This window comes from Atractosteus spatula, chromosome 11 (assembly GCF_055471065.1).
Source record: "Atractosteus spatula isolate fAtrSpa1 chromosome 11, fAtrSpa1.hap1, whole genome shotgun sequence".
NCBI lineage: Eukaryota > Metazoa > Chordata > Actinopteri > Semionotiformes > Lepisosteidae > Atractosteus > Atractosteus spatula.
The window spans coordinates 42909326-42923444 of NC_142716.1; the positions used below are offsets into that span (position 1 = coordinate 42909326).

The 14119-nt window shown below is 37.7% G+C and overlaps 1 protein-coding gene across 2 annotated transcripts in view; it reads left to right on the forward strand.

Annotated features, from left to right (window-relative positions):
• Positions 1 to 243: 243 nt before the first annotated feature.
• slc39a11 (solute carrier family 39, member 11) overlaps positions 244 to 14119 on the forward strand; it is a 185034-nt gene continuing 171158 nt past the window's right edge. Inside the window, exons 1-3 of one of the 2 annotated variants that reach the window (XM_088927971.1) lie at positions 244 to 288; positions 2927 to 3043; positions 4902 to 4940. In XM_088927971.1, the coding sequence (XP_088784097.1) occupies positions 2936 to 3043; positions 4902 to 4940 (147 nt within the window). In that variant the 5' untranslated portion in view covers positions 244 to 288; positions 2927 to 2935. The remainder of the gene's footprint in view (positions 289 to 2926; positions 3044 to 4901; positions 4941 to 14119) is intronic. The other variant, XM_088927972.1, reaches the window with a different exon arrangement.

The following is a 14119-nucleotide window of genomic DNA, read 5'->3' on the forward strand; positions in this document are numbered from 1 at the left end:
GAAAATAGATCAAACCGTTCTTTTCTCGTCGCTGTTAAGAACAATACTACACTACATACAGTAATTATTTTATCAGAGAACAGTGGGACACCAAGTCCTGGAAATTTCGGAATGAATGGCAGCTTTTACCACCAGTAGAATTGAAGGAAAAACTTAGTGCCGAGTCGTGCTACATTAGCAGCCAGTAGCAGTTCGAGGTGGGCGGTATTTGGAGGGTTTCGGAGACACGTGTACAGAGAAACAGGAAGTGAGTGCAGTGGACTTTCAGTTGGTGAATGGTTCATTACAGTAAGTGCTTATTGTGTTTTTTCTGTTAAAATGTATTAAAGGTCACATTAAAGCGTTAACACATTGCACATTGTTTATGGCGTATGTTTTTCCTAAGCATTTTCAATCTAACATTGCCCCCCTGGAGTGCGTTTAAATCCAGGTAACAACCTGCTTGCACATTTAAGTATGTTAAACTTAAACAATTAGTGGCGAAGTGTATGATTCGATAAGCATTCAGCAGTGTCGTGGGCTTTCTAAAAATGAGACAAGTTATTACAGATCACCTGAATGCAAAACAATACACCGCCTGTTTGAAAAATAAACTGGTTTTCAGAATACGGCTTTGAGCAGAAGTTTGCATCTGTTTTCATGTATCCTGTAAGTTTCTCAGATTTCATTCAGCTCCTTATGGTCTATCATCTGTAAAGAATTGAAAGTACGAGGAAAACGGGACGCTTACGGCACGATCAAATATGTATTTGTTAAGCTGTTAAATATTAATCAGAGTCCCAGATAAAACCACACTTGTGCATTTTTAAGTGCATAACCTGTAAGGAGCACACTAATTGTATTAAATGTTGCTTAAAGTCTGTTTCACAGTTGCAGAGCAGAGAAACAGGATCTGTGGGCTTTCAGACAGGACAAAGGGAACTTGTACAGCAGGAAAGCTGCATCATTTAACACTTTCGTTTCATGTTGACATTGTGTTCCTTTTGTTCATTAGTGACTAGATCAACATCTTAGCCTTCCCTGCCCTGACTAGAAGTCAGACTTGTTCAGCACTGTTTATTTTAGGTGAAGGATGTTAATATTGTTTATTAAGTATTATTTTCCAGAGTAGACCTTGTATATTTCTGTTTGATATCTTCGATTATTTTATCTGATAAGTTGTTTGTGTCCAACATGATATCTGGTTTCTTTCCCTAAATTGGGTTCTTTTGCATTTTTTGTGTCTTACTCATAAATGTTTAAAGAATAAAAAACAGTTTTTTTCTTTATTAACAAATTTGGTTCTTGTGAAACAAGAGGAAATCTGCCAGAAACCAAACATGACCTGCAGCATTCACTTCATGAATTCTGATCTTAGAAAGGCAGAGTTTGTGTCATTAGAGGAGAAAAGAATGAAGAAATTCAAACTGCCAAATACCGTACAGAGTTAAAGAAGGGTGTAGGAAAGTTTCCACCACATTCATTACTTTATTCAAAACATGATTTTTTATACTGCAAGAATGTATAGTGATTCACAGTAGATGTAGATTTCATTTCTAAAGAAATCCATTAGGACTGCCAGATGTTTTGTAATGAATTGTGCACAGTTGGCTGCACTGTGCACAAATATTCTAATATAAAAGGTATTATGATGTAAAGGGGTTGATTCAAGATGATTTGTTTTGGTTATTTCAGTACTGTCACCCTGTATATACCATTATTGATTTGAAAGTATTTCTGCTTAGATGAGGGATTTGCACTTTGATGAAATTTTGCATTATTCAGTTAATCCAGAAGTGAATGGCATGCGAGGACAGACACAATAAATTAGAGCTGCAACCCTTCGCAAGTTTACAAGGAATTTTCATTGGCAGAGCGTGTGCGAGTCATTAGTAACCAATTGTTTAACTTAAATCAATTAGCATTCTGTGGGAACAACATCAGGCAAAATCACTGCGCCTTCAGTGAGGGAATTTTTTCAAAGTGCAGTGGAGTGCGAGGGCAAATATTTCATTCATAACCTGCAAATATAATATGAACTAGACGCATGCATCATGGTTGTTTGATCGTATTGTGCGTTATTGTCTCTTCAGCTGTATTGTATGAAAGGTCCTCTCAAAGGTGTCAGTGTTGCAGAGTCCACAACATGTAGGCTGCACTGGGTGCTCTGCACAGTGGTCTTCAACACCTCTCCATAACTGGTCTTTAGAAATATTTTATAGTTCTTAGCAGCCTCCTTCAAAGAATCTCACTTAACACTTGTTGCTTGATTTGTTTCCAGATGAATCTCCCTGTGCACATTTTGTTTTGCAAAGTGCATTTTTAAAAATACTTGTCTAAACAAATGCTCTCTCCACAAAACTCTTCAATTATGTCTAGCGAAAGAAGGAGAGGTTTGCACCTCTGATCTCCCCTCAGTTCACAGCATGTCATCCAAATGTGAGGCCAAGAAAGACATTTCAGAACCCCAGTTCTCTGTTCTTCATGTACTTATGCGAACAGAGGCTTATCCCTGAATTTGCAAGCAAGAAATGTGTTTGAGAATGTAAATTTCTTCAATTTCATTGGTTTAAGTAGGTCAACACAGGAGGGAGCCCAGTTCAAGGAATGCTTTGGGGACCCTTTAAATAGCCTGTTTTGTGTAAATAATTAGAGCAGGCGTAGTCGACTCTCTTTCCTGAGAGACAGAAATCTGTAGCTTCTGTGAGTCATCGCCTGTCATTTTGTACCTGGAACAAATGACAGTTGTCACCAATTAATGTCCATAATTGAAAGTCAGTGCTTCAGAAGCACTAGGGTTGCCCATGTTATGAGTTAGAAACCATGACACAATGGAGACGGAGACGACAATTGGAGACGGCAACAGAGAATGTTTACAGGCAATCTGAACTACTCTTTAAGTGTTGTGACCCTGTTCCTAAGATTGTGTTTGTGTGTGTATCTCCAGGTGGAAAGTATGATCCCAGGTTACAGCCCAGTGTTCCAGGCCCTGTTGGGAACTCTCTTCACTTGGGGGCTCACAGCTGCAGGAGCTGCCCTGGTCTTCATATTCTCCACAGGACAGGTGCCGGTTATTACATTCATCTTTATCGAGCGACCAGCTTCTGGGGAAACTGAGATTCATTGGCAGCTTCTTATTTTCAAGCATTACTGCATGCCAACGCAAAACCTCATGTGAGGGCTTGATTAAAGCAGCTTTACACACACTTGCAGTGAAAAGAAGAGGCTGGTTTTGTTGGAAAGATTCTTGCCAGTACTCCGAGCAGCCTGTTTATTCCCATTTGCTTTCTTTCAGGCCAACTTGCTTGAGTTTTTTTGATGTAGGAGTTGTGCAGACTGCTTAATAGCATGCACAGTACTGGATACTGGTGCTTTGCCTTAAGCTCCATGAAGGGCAAATGAATACAGTTCATGGTAAATTACTTTCATTACCCTTTCCATGTTGGGGTATACGCAGTAAATGCCAGGCTTCTTTCATGGCTTTGTTTTTGTAGGTAGAAGACCTGTTGTACCTATTTGAATATATAGAGCAACTGTTTGCTTGCCTTCACGGACTCAGGATTTGCGTGTGTGCTTCTTTGTGTCATCTGCCTTGATTTGCCTTGACCGGTTTGCAGTTATGCCAAAGTGTGTTTACAGTATACAGAGTCCAGTAATACTAAACTGTGCCATTTTCTTGCAAAGCTTACCAAACACCTACTGTATAACAAGTTTGAAGTACCAGAAATGTATGTAAACATGCGGCTTAAGCAGCTGTACACAGAATTTGGATTAAAAAAACTCGGTTACAAATTATAAAGAAAGAAGCTAATCTTTTTAATATTAGAATAGTATGAAGTATTTTCCTTTACCCTATAATCATTGCTATGGTAACTCTATGCATTGTAAAACAAACTTCATTGTTTTTTTACATTTGGAATATTTTGTTGTCTTCTAGGAATTTGGCATTACTAATGTTTTCCAGATTATGTTTTGAACTATTTTCTTAAAATATATATGTTGTTCTTTATCTGTCTTTATAAGAATACTATACAATAGTGGTTCTATAGGTAACTGGATTAGGAGGGAGTGCTTACCCTGGTCCCTGGCTTAATTCAGCTTCAGGCTTGCACAGTCTAGTCTCCCTAAATCTCCACCTTAAATCAGTTGATGTAGCAGTTCTGTGTGTCTCCACCTGAGCTGGAGCAGTGCTGCTGAGACATAGTGACGGCTGTGTGTCACCCAGGTGGATGCTGCACTTCAGAGATGGATGAATTCATTCCTCTCCTATATGTAAAGGACTTTGGGATGCGAAGAGCTGCATAAATGCAAGGACTCATCATTATTCCTTAGTTACCTTTGCATCTTTAGCCTTTTTAGTTTTAAAGCTGGACTGGAAAATCTTTCTGTGCACCAATATTAACTCTATAACTTGTTATATACCGTATATACATATAGTTAAAAGGAGGCCGTAATCTAAAAATACTTTAAGAATGGGTGGTGTTCTGTTGTTTTAATTGTATTTTACCTAAGTTCCAAAAAAAAAACATTCTGCTGCATCCATTCCACTGATATCGTGAATATGTATTTTGATAAAATGCATCTTTTACCAGCCAGATTTAATAGCTTTGGACGGAAATCCAAATTGAGAAATTCTCTGGCAAACTCTGAATGGGGTTTCAGAGAATGTGTTGCACAGTGGGGATTCTGTCAATCATTGAAAAGCGTAAGAATCACATTTTTGGTTCTTAAATGTGATTCTTAAAAAAATGTTAAATGTTCTTAAAAAAACAACAACACCTCTTGGGTGCCTTTTTTATGAGTGAAAGAGGAAGGATGTTTCACTGTGGGGTCTTGAAAGATATGTTACAGCTTTGGAAACTTGAGGTTTCATTGAGGAAGCAGATGGTTGATGTAATTTTTCTTTTTTTTCCCCCCCCCAGAAAAGAGTCTTGGATGGGAGCCTGGGGTTTGCTGCGGGGGTAAGAGCGGCATCCTTGAATATTTTATTCTCTTCTCTGGGTGAGATCCTTCGCGAGCTTCGAAATTGCAATTCATCTTTTGTTGCTAGGAAGGAAAGGATTCCCTGTTACTGCAGTATATAAAGAAGCCTGCGGTGGGACTGAACCAGTATTTTGTTGTTGTGTATTGTTGTGTGAATTTATAAAACAAGAGGCAGAGAGTTCATCTGGTTCAGAAGCTCACAGGCTATGCTATTGGTGCAGTTTTCATTTGCGTTGGCAGTGTACATTCTGTCCGATGTCTGCATTCGGTATGGACTGTTGACCTTGGCTCGAATGCTGTGGTACTCCCTGTAGGTGCGCCTTTAAAATGTTTTTCTTTTGGCCAGATCCATAGTTTTATTCTTACCAGTGTGTCAGACACCTGCTGCACTAGTTTGCATTGTAAGGAATGTGTGATGAGTCTGGAGATCCCGGTCCTTGAAAAGTCTGTTTCTTACTCCTGCCCTTATTGCGTAAAGGGTGGTGCTTTGCCGTTGAGAATGTGGCCTTTTCACTTAAAAAAGTTTAATAAATTTGACTGAGGTACCCAGTGGCATTGGATGGTCTAACTAAAATTATTTTTATGGTCATGAGTATCTGAGAAGGCTTTGTACTGTATGCTTATTGGTCAAAATACTGGGAGTTCACATTCAGGTTTAAATAAATCTGGCTCCATCATACATCTCTGAACTCCTTCATTCCTTACACTCCCTCTCATAGGCTCCGTTCAGTTGAGTCTGGTCCTTTGCTCACTGTACCTAGGACTAAAATCTCAGACTTTTGGTGACCGTTCCTATTCTGTTGCGGCTCCTTTGTTATGCAATGCCCTTCCTCAGACTCTACAAGGCACAAATTCTTTAACTCTCTTCAAATCCAAACTCCAAACTCATCTTTTTGCTAGGGTCTGTGTGTGATTGCCCTACAGTTTCCCTTCTATACCTGTATGTTCGTGTTTAATCTTGTTATTTTAAGCCACACTGCTAACTAACACTGTGAGGGCCTTTATATAAACCAAAACCTTTATACATTGAAACATTCCTTTAATCACAATTAATCAAGAATGTGCATTCTAAGGCCTTAACCAACTAATTAACTAATATTCACCCAGTGTGTCTGGACTTGAAGAGCACTAGAGAGACTTTCACCACTATCTGTGGTCAGAACAATCCCCAGATCTCAATCCATTTAAATTGAAGCACCATGTGGCTTACTTCCACATGCCATTAACTTATTCACAACAGCAAGGTGACTTTACTAAAAAAACAGGATAGATCACTGCACACACAGTATTTTTTTTACCTTCTTGGAACACATTACACACACTTTCTTTGTTTGGATCCTAATACAGTATATTGGCAGGTGAATGTTTAAAATGCTGTTGAAAAGTGTCTTCTAGCTCTTGGCAGTATTGCCATTTTTCACACCTATGTGAAATTTGATACTGACTTTAGGTCTTAGGCATGGGCCACTGAGGATACCTACTAAGATGGTCACAAACCTGTTATTTTATTTTTTATTGTTAAAAGTGTACTACATGAATTGTCAAAATACATGTCTGGTGTCCAGTTTAATACGACAGGAAGCATATTCAAATTGGCTTTGAGACATGAGACTTTGAGGCATGACAGCTGAAGTTAACCAGAAAATTTGGTATCTGAATGTGGAAGGTTCAAATGCAAGAAGGTGACTTTATTAGTTTGCAGGATAAATAAATGTGGGGAAGGATGAGCCTTTAAAAGAAACGGATTGTGATTTTAAAGTGTGATGTGGACAGAGATTCATAAATAAGCACAATCATGTTCAAATGATTTGAAAACCCAGTTGTGCTGAGTATCTGCTTCTCTTAGTGACTCTTATATTACCGATCTTTTGGGCATTGTCCATCTGAAAGTCTGATACAAATTAATAAACCTCTGACACATTCCTAAAAGCCGAGGGAACATTACACTTTAATAGTTTTATCCTATAAGCTAGTGAGTCAAACTTTGTAAAAAGGGATTAGGTGTAATGATCATTTACTTAGGATATATTATTTTTTCATTGAGGAAATTCAATGTTCACAGTGACATTTATGTGTAAAGTCTGAAATTTTCAAGTGAAGATTTATGTGATGTGTTGAGTTGTAATATTTGGTACATTTAGGCCTGTATGAGACTTAAAAAGCTGTTAGGAATAAAATTACTGCCAGTGCAGTGGATAAAACATTTTAGTCCTTGATATTGGTCTATTTAAATTGAATTCACTGAACTGTATGTAGCAGGCTAGCAGTCTTTACGCAGTGGTGGTTTCAGCATCCTGCATGCATAATGTACTTAGACTAAATGGGAAGTAACCTTTATCTGACAAAACTCCACTTTTCATCTTTATGGATACTTACCTGTTAATTAGACTTGTATGAATGTGTTTCCACTGCAGTGTTGGAGCCTTCAAATATGTTTTAGTTCCTGAAATTGCAATAAGCTTAAATCTTAAATATGTAATGAATTGGCTATATATATAAAAACCACCTCTCTCACTGTTTTTAAGAAAATGGTGCATACTTTTCAGATCCACTCCACTATCTAGAAGTTGTAATTCGTAATGGACCCAGCTGAGTTAAACACCCGATTTATCCTAGAGACTAAATAAATGCTTCTTTTATATTTATTAAGTAATGAATTAGAATTATTGATAATATTATATCTAATACATGTTTACAGCCTTTGTGTTTAGATAAAAACAACTCAACAAACAGATATAGAACCAGTTGCTGATTTATGTAAGGGGACATAAAATTAAGATGGATTATTCTTTCATCACAATTATAGATGCACTGATTAGACACTGTACTGTTCTAAAACATTGCTTATTTTGACAACTAAGGCATCACACATAAGGCGCTGAAATCTCACAATCAAATGTGAATATGGAGTACCCTCCTTTCCCAGCACTTCAGTTTCCAGAATTCAGCTGCGGTACGTTTCACTTGTTTGACAATCACATCCCACTTTACAGTAGCTGCTGCAGGCGAAGGTCCAAGTTGGGGAGGTGGAACAATTTTGGAGGTCCTGTGATTCCAGATGGAAGCGTGAATGGAATGTAGCAATCCCATATTTCAGCTACCACTTCCATAAATTAATTTGATATAGCGTTCCCTGATAGTGGATGGATTGCTTAGTAAAGCACTACTGAACTGCAATTTTAACCAAAAGGGCACTGAAGTAATCAAGCAAATATTCCTTAGCACTTAGAACATCTGAAAGTGTAAGACAGCACAATCGTAAACAGAAAATTCTTTTCTACAAGTGTAATACTTGGAAACATCAACACATTAACAAAATCCCTTTTATACTTTGCTCATACTGTACTTATCTCAACAATTCTCTTCCTTGCACCCTTTCATCTGAAGGCTCTTGTACTCCGTTTCTTTCAACCCGGCTTGGGCATTTCATTCATCTTAACCTTTCTCCTACTTCAATTTTTCTTTTCTTTTTCGAATTTCCTCGTCTTTCCCCTATACTTTCTGCATGACATAATACCTGCAGCACGTAAGCCTCTGGGCTGTGTTGGGGTTGTTGGATTACATTGTTTTGTTGTTGTTTTTTGTTCATGCATGTGCGCTGTATATATTTCCAACTCTAAAGCGTGGAGCATACAATATATAGCCTTAACAAATAATTAGTGAAGGTTAAGAAAAAATCAAATCTTTTATTTTACTGTCACTTTCCAAAAAATGTCATTTGAAGACCAAACAGCTGCTTTCTGATGCTTGTGATAAGTCATGCAAATGGCTTTAATTTTGCCTTTAATTTTGATTTATTTCCATCTCCCAAGAGCTTAGATGTTTGCATTATTAATCCTTATTTGCACAGCCTCCTTTGTTGTTTTATTTTTATTCCACCCTCTTCATTTCGGTGAGACTTTAGCACTTCTGATTAAGCTAAATGTTTCCTCTCTATTATCTGCAGTTTCCAAACCAAAATAACTATTATTTGCTGAATTGCTCTATTATTCTATTTTCTCTGTCTTCCTTTAGAGTACGTCATTATTTCAGTTCAGACATTTTAAATTCGAGCCTTTATATTCTGTATATATTTCACGCACGCACAAATCTAAAAAATATTTATTTTTCCATGTCAGCATCTCACATTGGTATATGGAGTTTTGTCAGATTGTTTACCGTGTAAATGTACAAGAGTCACTTATAAAAGCAGAATTCTCTGTTAATTTAAAAAATGAAAATAAAATTAACCTTTTTTATTACTTTATTTTACCGGGTAAGTAAAACATAAAATAATTCTTATTTATAACGATTTGTTAGAAACACATTGATATGTTGGAGACACGTTGTGTCTTAGTGAAACAATTTTGAGAGAAGTACAGTACCTAGCTCAAAGACTCACCAACAGTGTTCCACCTGAGATATGAACCTAGACAGGCTCAGAGTTCAGTGCTCACACCACTTCTCCAAGTTGCTACCTTAGGCTTGTTCTTGCCATTTTATAGAACAAGTACGACAGATATGATTTTACGTATGATTAATGTTTAGCAAGAAAACTATTTAGCAGGAAGTGTATAATGAAAATTGCAGACTGGTAGCATTTGTGACTGTTGTCAGAAGCAGTACAAGCTGTATAAATACAATCACATACTGGCCTGCCAGTTCTGTTGAGTTTCCTGTCCCTTCCCCAGTAAGGAGCTGTACTGCTTCCGTCAGGTGTGGGACTTCTGGGATTAGATTCACACAGTGCAGCAGAAAGAGCATCTCTGGGTCTGCTTCTCTCCGCTGGCAGTGGGAGTCCTCTTCGGGCAGCTGGGCCTTCCTGTGTTGCCCTGTTTATTTGGCCAGGCTGTAGTCACTGAGTCAGTACTTCATCAGGGTCAGTTTCTATTTACTGTCTCTTGCCTAGTTCAGACACTCGGGCAGTGTATATTGTGTTTTTAGGGTCGTGTAGCATTCCAGGTAATGTTGTTTGTACAGTATGTGCGTCTCCCTGGGTAAGGTAGTGTTGTTTGGCTTGTGCTGTGATTTAGCCTGTGCCTGTAACCTAGGTGCCTTGCGTTGCACAGCTCATCCCAATGTACAGTAGAACTCAAGTCTGAACAGAGCATAAACATGGCAAAACCTGTCTTGTAGTCATCTCCCAAGAAAGCTGTTGTTAACCGAAAAGCATGAGGATGTCTGTTATAAAGCTGGAATGATGCAGCAAATGTGGTCCCAGGAATTTACTGATGCAGTGTCGGTAATCAAGGTGCAATAAATCACGAGAAGTGGCATTTTGTAGTGACTTGGCACTGCTGTACAGACCATCACGCTATGACCTCCCCATCAGTTGATCTTTACGCAACAATTAGCATAATTTTCTGTATGTATGAATCACACTCATTGACGTCCATCAGGGTTGTCTACACAACCATCTGAGATTTTATTTCAACATAAAGGCATATGCTCTCCTGACAAGCAAGGCATGTATGATACTTTCTCTGTTTTTTTTTATTTCACCAGCTCTGACATTCAACAGGTTAAATCACCTCAACATCTGTGATTTATCAAATCTGTACATAATGAGAAGATGTAGTACTTATGCAATAGTCAAGGTCAGTTATGAATGATATATTGATCAAAATAATGCTGAAAATGTTTAATTAATATCCAGAATCTGTATACTTTCCAATTTTTACATGGTCATACAGTACTTCCTATTAGGTCTATCTTTGCAAACGTCCGCTGTTGCATTATTAGTATAATAATTAGTAAATAGTTTTCTTGTAAACTGTAAAATGTATTAGTAGCGATTGGCTAGATAGACTGCTGTTTTAATATTTTAATTTTATTTGCTTTTGCTATGCAGTATAAAAAGTTGAAATTATAATTCATATTTGCCAATAGTTACAAATGGGAAATAGAAAGGAAAGAAAAGTGCCAGGTTCTGAAGTATTCATTTGTCATGTCTTTATCCTGTATTGTACTAGAAATACATTTTATGTAATATAGGATTCTATTTTACAATTGCTGTATGTCTTATGTTTGAACAAAGAAAAACGGTTCAAAGAAAATGCTTGTCTTTTCTGCTTTGTGAAGCAGAATACAGAAATGTGCCAGGCTTATTTCAGCTGCAGCAGAGCATCATTTAAAGAAAAAGATCAATTTCTGTATGGCAACAATAATGTCTTATGTATTGCTTACTGTGACCTTTTCAAATGTAATAATGCCTTTGTAATTAATGACAGCAGGAAGCGGATCCTGTTCTTTTGCTGTGACGCACAACATCTGTTTCTGCATTTCTGTTGGTGTTGGGACTAGAATTAAAGATGGCCTGGCTTCCACTTCAGAATGCCTTTGCCTAATCCTCTGTAGCTCCATAATTGTCTTTTTTGGTTGTTTTTCCTGCCCAGATCTCCTCTGTGCAGAGTGTTAGAACGTATTACCACTTTTTAAAGTTTTCACAACATTTATATAGTCTTACACACGCTCAATCTCTATTTGGTTTATGCTGAAGTGAGAAAGACTTTTATCTCACTGGAGAGACCTTAAAGTTCTTCACTGAAAGAATAGGGCTACACCAGTCTTTGCTTTCACCATGTCAGTAATTATTTTCAAGGCTGTTGCACTGATAGAAATAAGACTTTGTTCAGCAACTTATTCTTCTTGTGTACTTTTATGGGCTCTTCCTAACATTTTACCAATGGAGCCAAAAAAAGCATATTAAAATCCAGTAGCTTGCATGAAATATACAGTAGCCAGAGCTGACTTGTGCCACAAGAGCATACAGCTCATAAAACAAAGCAGGGCTCAATTCTTGAAAGATAAAAGCTCTTAGGAACTAGGAATATATGCTCATGCAGAATTGATTTTTTTCTGCTATGCAGCACTCAGTCTCTCTTACCATGAAAGGTCCTGTAAGGAACTGGTGTCGTAGTTTATTTATGTAAATTTAGATTTATTGTTTTTTTTCTGGTGGAGCAAGTTCTTATTTGGGCATGCCTGGTAGACAGCAACCAGCTTTTGCCATAAATATCATAAGAACAAGTGGGGGTGGGGGGAGGAGAGTGAATTGAATTAGGTGTATGCTGTGTTGTTTGTCAACAATACATTTTGCTAATCAGTTTTATCAGACATCCCAGCACAGAAGATTGTACAGTGCAATCAGTGAGGCGTTTTTCATTTTCATTAAACGCAGCATGCATGGTTTGATATGGGTGTAATGGCTTAAAAAATAGCTGCAGTATCTCTAGCACAGCTCCGAGCAGTAGCACTTTCTCCTCGGGAGTGTAAGCAGGAGATGGGGTGGGGTGGTGAGGGCTGAGCAGTGTTTGTGCTGAGTCGTGACTGCTCGAGGAAAACGCATATGATACCTGTAAATATACTGTTGATCCTGCCAGAGATCTGTTCTGCTGATTGCTGGCGTTTCCTTTTTAGTGGGATTAGAGCTGACACCTTGGGGAACAGGGGAGTGTCCAAACACCAGAGGTCATTGAATGGAAAAGCACGGCACAGATAAACAAAATCACGGACAAATCAGAGATCCCGTGCTCTCATCCAGCAGCCCACACAGCTGGAAAAAAAACAACACAGCCAAGATGCATGAAAGAATTAACTAAGGAAGATTGCTTTGAATAATCAGCGTCTTCAGACGAGCAATTGAACCTCATTATGGTTCAGAGTAGATGCTTACTTTTTTTTTTCTGTGCTTGATCGAGAATATTCATCAGCCTTCAGGCAATGCCAGATACTTCACAGAAGGAAGAATAGGGATATAAAACAAAAATTGAGTGCCATTCTGTACAACCTGCAAAATTGAAGTAACACATTGAATGAATGAGCCCTTAGCATCTGGAGGAAGTACTTGAACATCAAGCTGATGTTGCAAAATAAACATTAGCTAGTTTCAAAACAAAACAAATTCCCACAAACATGCCTCGTATACACTACACAAGAAGTACTTGTTTGTTTTCCCTTCGAAATTCAGGGTTTGGGTGTGATAGAATGGTGTTAGTCTGTCACGAAACTAAATTAGGTTATTAAACTTGCCCCATATTAAATTCCTTTTTTTATATTTTAATCTCTTAACTATCACTCACATCGCAAAGTAAGGTGAAACATTTCCATTTCAAATGTACTTGAGGTATCTTGGAGAGACTTTGATGTGTAGACCTACTTTGAAAATGAATCACACCATAATGTCCAGATGAAAGGCATTATAGAAAACAACAGGAAAGAGATGGTAGCACTCTTCAAAAGAATTATTTTTATATGTATTTTTCAGGCAAATGAGTAATAGTTGAATATGAAAATATCAGTGTTCTGGTTTTATTCTATTTTTGGATGATCAAATTGATGCCTGAGTCTTTGGACATCAATTAAAAATGTATAAGTTAATGCAGCATCCTACTCTGTAGGTACTCTTGCAGAAGCGTGTGGTCAGATCTATGCATGTCAGCAAGCACAACTTGTCAGGTCTTACTATCTTTATTAAATATCCATATAGTTCAATGTGTCGGTTAAACAAACAATGCAACCTAGGTCAGAGATTTTTTAGTTTAAACTGTGCTAATGTCTACAGGTGTGCTGATTTACTGATATAGCGATCTCCGCTTATTCTACTTGGCAAGAAGATGCAGAACAAATCTTCAGTTGCCAGTGGAAGGTGCAAACTGCTGATTGATCTCATCACAAGAGGTAAAGGGGGCACTCTGTGCAGGAGGGGCGTGTCAATTATCCCATTAGTGATCGAGCTTTGACTTATCCTCACAGTTCAAAGTATTTGTCTGTACAACAATATCATTAATGCAATCGAAAGCAATAATCAGTCAGTCAATAGTGGGAAGCATCTCATTGCAATTTGTCAATCAAGCTGCTGAGTGTGTGAAAACCTGACCACAAGAAAAATGGAACAGGGCAGTGCTTTTACTGCTCTTTAATTTTGATTGGTTATAGTCTTCTAGTTTGATTGGTCTTTTTATTTGCATGAAGAACTTTATTAGACTATATACTTTTCTTTTGTCTTGATAAAACAGCTTATTTTTCTGTTTTAAATTAGGATATAAAAAGGACTTGATTTGTAACAATCTATTTAAGCAATCAGTTCAAATGGACACACCATATTCTACAAATTGACTTGTCTTTTTTTATTGACTGTCCTGAAGCTTTTTTGAAACTGTTGAAGCTTTTTTTGCAA